This window comes from Buceros rhinoceros, unplaced genomic scaffold, assembly GCF_000710305.1.
Source record: "Buceros rhinoceros silvestris isolate BGI_N320 unplaced genomic scaffold, ASM71030v1 scaffold42990, whole genome shotgun sequence".
Classification (NCBI taxonomy): Eukaryota; Metazoa; Chordata; class Aves; order Bucerotiformes; family Bucerotidae; genus Buceros; species Buceros rhinoceros.
In genome coordinates, this window is record NW_010388647.1 from 7,241 (window position 1) to 10,704 (window position 3,464).

The 3,464-nt window shown below is 53.5% G+C and overlaps 1 protein-coding gene across 1 annotated transcript in view; it reads left to right on the top strand.

The window, feature by feature from the left end:
• Positions 1-3,328, top strand: part of LOC104488825 (elongator complex protein 6-like) — a gene marked incomplete at both ends in the record, with an annotated part of 7,787 nt that extends 4,459 nt beyond the window's left edge. The window contains one exon of the mRNA XM_010130913.1: positions 3,201-3,328. Coding sequence (XP_010129215.1) covers positions 3,201-3,328 — 128 coding nt within the window. The remainder of the gene's footprint in view (positions 1-3,200) is intronic.
• Between the last annotated feature and the right edge of the window lie 136 nt (positions 3,329-3,464).

A 3,464-nucleotide genomic window follows, 5' to 3' on the forward strand; every position in this document is an offset into this window, starting at 1 on the left:
AGGCTTGATCAATACATGTCGGCTCACCAGAGATAACGCCTGTGTGCCACCGGTGATAACGGAGCATGGAGCTGTGAGATACTGAAAGCTTTAAGGGCCAGCAATGGGTGGTTTGGGTGCTCTGCAGCAGGGACATTGTGGTGGCTGTGGCAGTCACAAAGGTGCTGTTGGCCATTTTGAGCTCTTTTCCCACTGTCTCCGAGCTCTGCTGCTTCCCGAGGTTACATGCTTGGGCTGCTAGCTGGGAGACCAGCAGAGCTTTGCTGTGGTAGGTGACTGTGGTGGGCCGAGTCCAGATCTCCATCCAATGCTGAGACCTGCTTCCCCAGTTGGAAAATGGGACTAGACTTGCTGGGTCCACCCAGGACCATCATGGCACTGGGAGGATCAAATTCCTGGTCTGACCCACATGCATGCGCTGCTCCTGGCTGCCTTCCTCCATGCTGTGGCCCTTCCCTGTCATCCAGGCAGACGCTAGGGTACTGGCAGTGGGTGTTTTGAAGAGGGCGCACTGTTCTCTTGCTGATCCAAAGTGCCGAGAGTTCGTGTGTGCAGGAGGAAATGGCCCAAGTAACGTTAAAACCAGTTTCTGAATTATTGATGTTAACAGTGAGTTTAGCTGCTGCTGTAGCAAAGCGTTTCGGCTAGAGCTGAGTCCTGTGGACTCAGAACCCCAAGGGGATGAGGTTTGTGGGGTGGGGTTTGTGGGATGAGGTTTGCCAGGTATTTGCCAGCCGTTCCCCACTCCTGCCCTGCAACATAAAGGTTCTTCTGTCCATGGCTAGATGTTTTTTCCACTGTGTGTGCTCACAGTTGCCCAAGAGGCTTCCCCTTGCTCCCTATTCCTGCTTTCTGCCAAGGTTTAGTGAGCAAATATCACCTGCAAAAGCCAGATCCCTCCACTGCAGCCCCCAGCAGCCTCTGCTGGCCTCAGGGCCAGTGGGAGAGCGAAGGGCCCTGCGCTCTGAGTCTCATTCCTGGGAATGACTGCTCCCAGCTTGCTTGGGAGAAGGGCAAGAGAGAGGAGACAACGTGGATTCAACGAGGCAAAAGCTGCAGCACTTGCTGATTAATGCTGTTCATGGAGAAAGGCGCTTGAAAACAAAGGGGTATGTGCAAAAGTGCTGGTTGGTGCCTTGCCTGAGGCTCTGCTTGGCAGGCGGGACCAGTTTCCTCCTAGAAGCATGTGTGGAAGATCAGGAAAAAGAAGAGCCAGCACCGGGCTGGTGTAAAAACTACATCTGAGGAGGGGATGTGACAGAGGGGCTTCACCATGGGGCAGCCTCCTCTTGTCCAAGTATCCCCTGCTGTGATGGAGGATGTTGTGTCCAATCCGTGGTTTTCTAATTGCTGTAGGTTGTTTTCTGTCCTTATCCACCCAGATCTTCTCTCTGGAGGTCCTCGGGAAATGCCACACTTGCAAAGCCACCAGGTCCAGCTTGTAGGGCTTGGTCAGGTGCTTAAGATGTGGCTTTACAGTCTTTTTGAATAAAAACAGGAGAAGAAAGGGGGTTTAAAATGTTGGTGCTTACGTTTTCACGTCAGAGTAACAGGAAGGTCAAGTAGGGGGTAGAAAGCAGGAGGCAGAAGTGGCCACGTTGCTTCGCTGTGTCTCCGTGAGCTCGCAGGGGTGTCGCACAGGCTGGGAAGAGCCTGGAAAACCTCCTGGGTCTTTTCAAGAGAAGGTGTTGGGCCAGGGCCAAGCACAGCTCAGCTCAGGGGGAAGAGCTGCTATGAGCCTTCCCCTTGCTGAGCAACTCAGGCTCCATGCTCAGGCGTCCTGCAGCTCCCAGCATGATTGCTTAGGAAATAAGAAAAAAAAAAAAATCTGTATTTTCTGTGATGCTTAAAACATTCCTGGTGCAAAGCACCAGCACCGCTGGCGTGTTTCTGTTCCAGTGCAGAAGCCAGGCCTGGCTTAAGGGAAGGGCTCCTGCCCTCAGCCTTACCCCTGTTCCTGACCAACCACCCTCTTCAGAGGGTTTAACATCTCACAGCATCCCAGAAGGACATTTTCTCTGCAGAGAATACGGGAACTGCTTTCTCAGGATCCTTGTTTCTGGTTCCCTGCCTCTGGCTCACCCATTCTGCCTGCCAAGCCACGCTGCATCGAGCTAAGCCTTCTTGAACTCCCTGTAAACCGTCTGTCTCGCCCTCTCCTCCACCGCCCTGCCACATTGCCCAACAGCCCCGTTTCCAGGTTGCCGAGATGCCACTGATTTTGGCATCAACGCTTCTCGGTTCCATTTTAAGAAATCACAGTCCCGGTGTGAAATGTGGGAAGAAACCCGAGGAAATCTGCACTTCTTCCTGCCGGGAAACGCACGGCGTGGCCGGGGTTCGGAGATCGTGTCTGTGAGATGCCCTTGTATGATCAGTGACAGATGGTAAACGTTCTCCTGACCAGAGGGCTGATGTAGTTCCTGGCAAGCTCAGGAGCTAGGGAATGGTTGGCAAAAGTAGCCCTTGCTGACGAAAGAAAGGAGGATGAGGAAGGAGGTTGAGAACTACATCTCCACTTGGGTTCTTCTGCAGCTCTGCCAGGGCTTTCTCTGTTGGGGCTGGACATGCCCCGTCAAGAAGCAGGGCTGAGAGCTGGAAATCTTGGCTTGAGGTTGTCATGGTCCCTCCTCCAAAGGAGAGTCAGGTCTGAGGCTGCTTCCCGTGGGAGCTGCGGCCTTGCTGCTCTCACCCAGGTGTTGTGCAAGCGTCGAGATGCCCAGCCCACTGTGTTCTCTGGATGCAGGCCCTGCCTCCCTCTGGGTGCGTGGGTTGTGGTTATTGCCACAGCGATGGTTTGGAGATAAGGAAAACAAAAGGCTTTCGCCACCCAAGAAGGGAGGGCGAGGAAATTGCAAATGGCAGGGTCCTTGGGGCAGCCTGGAGAAGGCTGTACCCATCCTCTCCCCACCTCTGGAGAATAAGCTCGTTTTCTCCCATTCCCAGGAGCATTTCCGGGTTGGTTGAGCCCCCAAATCACAGTGGGGTCTTTTTTATCTCCTGCAGAGTGAATGTCTCCACTGGTGTGTGTGTAACAGGACTGTTTGTTCCATCCCCTCTGCAGGACTCGCTGAAGCGTTGCCTGTATTAGCACATTTAGATGACACTCAATAAAAATTCGCTGTCGATCTGCGTTGGTTCTGTTTGTCCCATCCCTCCAACGCTGTTTGCTCTGCAACGTTGTGTTTTCCTCTCTCAAGGGAGTCAGTCTGACCGCTGCCAAGGAACGGGGACAGCTTGTCTTCTTGGAAGGCCTCAAGTCCTGCCTTGACCTCTTGTTTGGAGAGGAGGAGCAGTCAGGACAGCCCAGTCCTCTTCAGTTTTTAAGGTAAACCTGAGCAGTTAGTGGTTCTGCTGGGGCTCACTCACTCTGTTCCTCTATGCTTCTGGCAATCCGCTGTTTCAGAGCTCATGAGGTTCAACAAGGGGATGAGGGGACTGAGAGCAGCCCCAAGGAGAAGGAC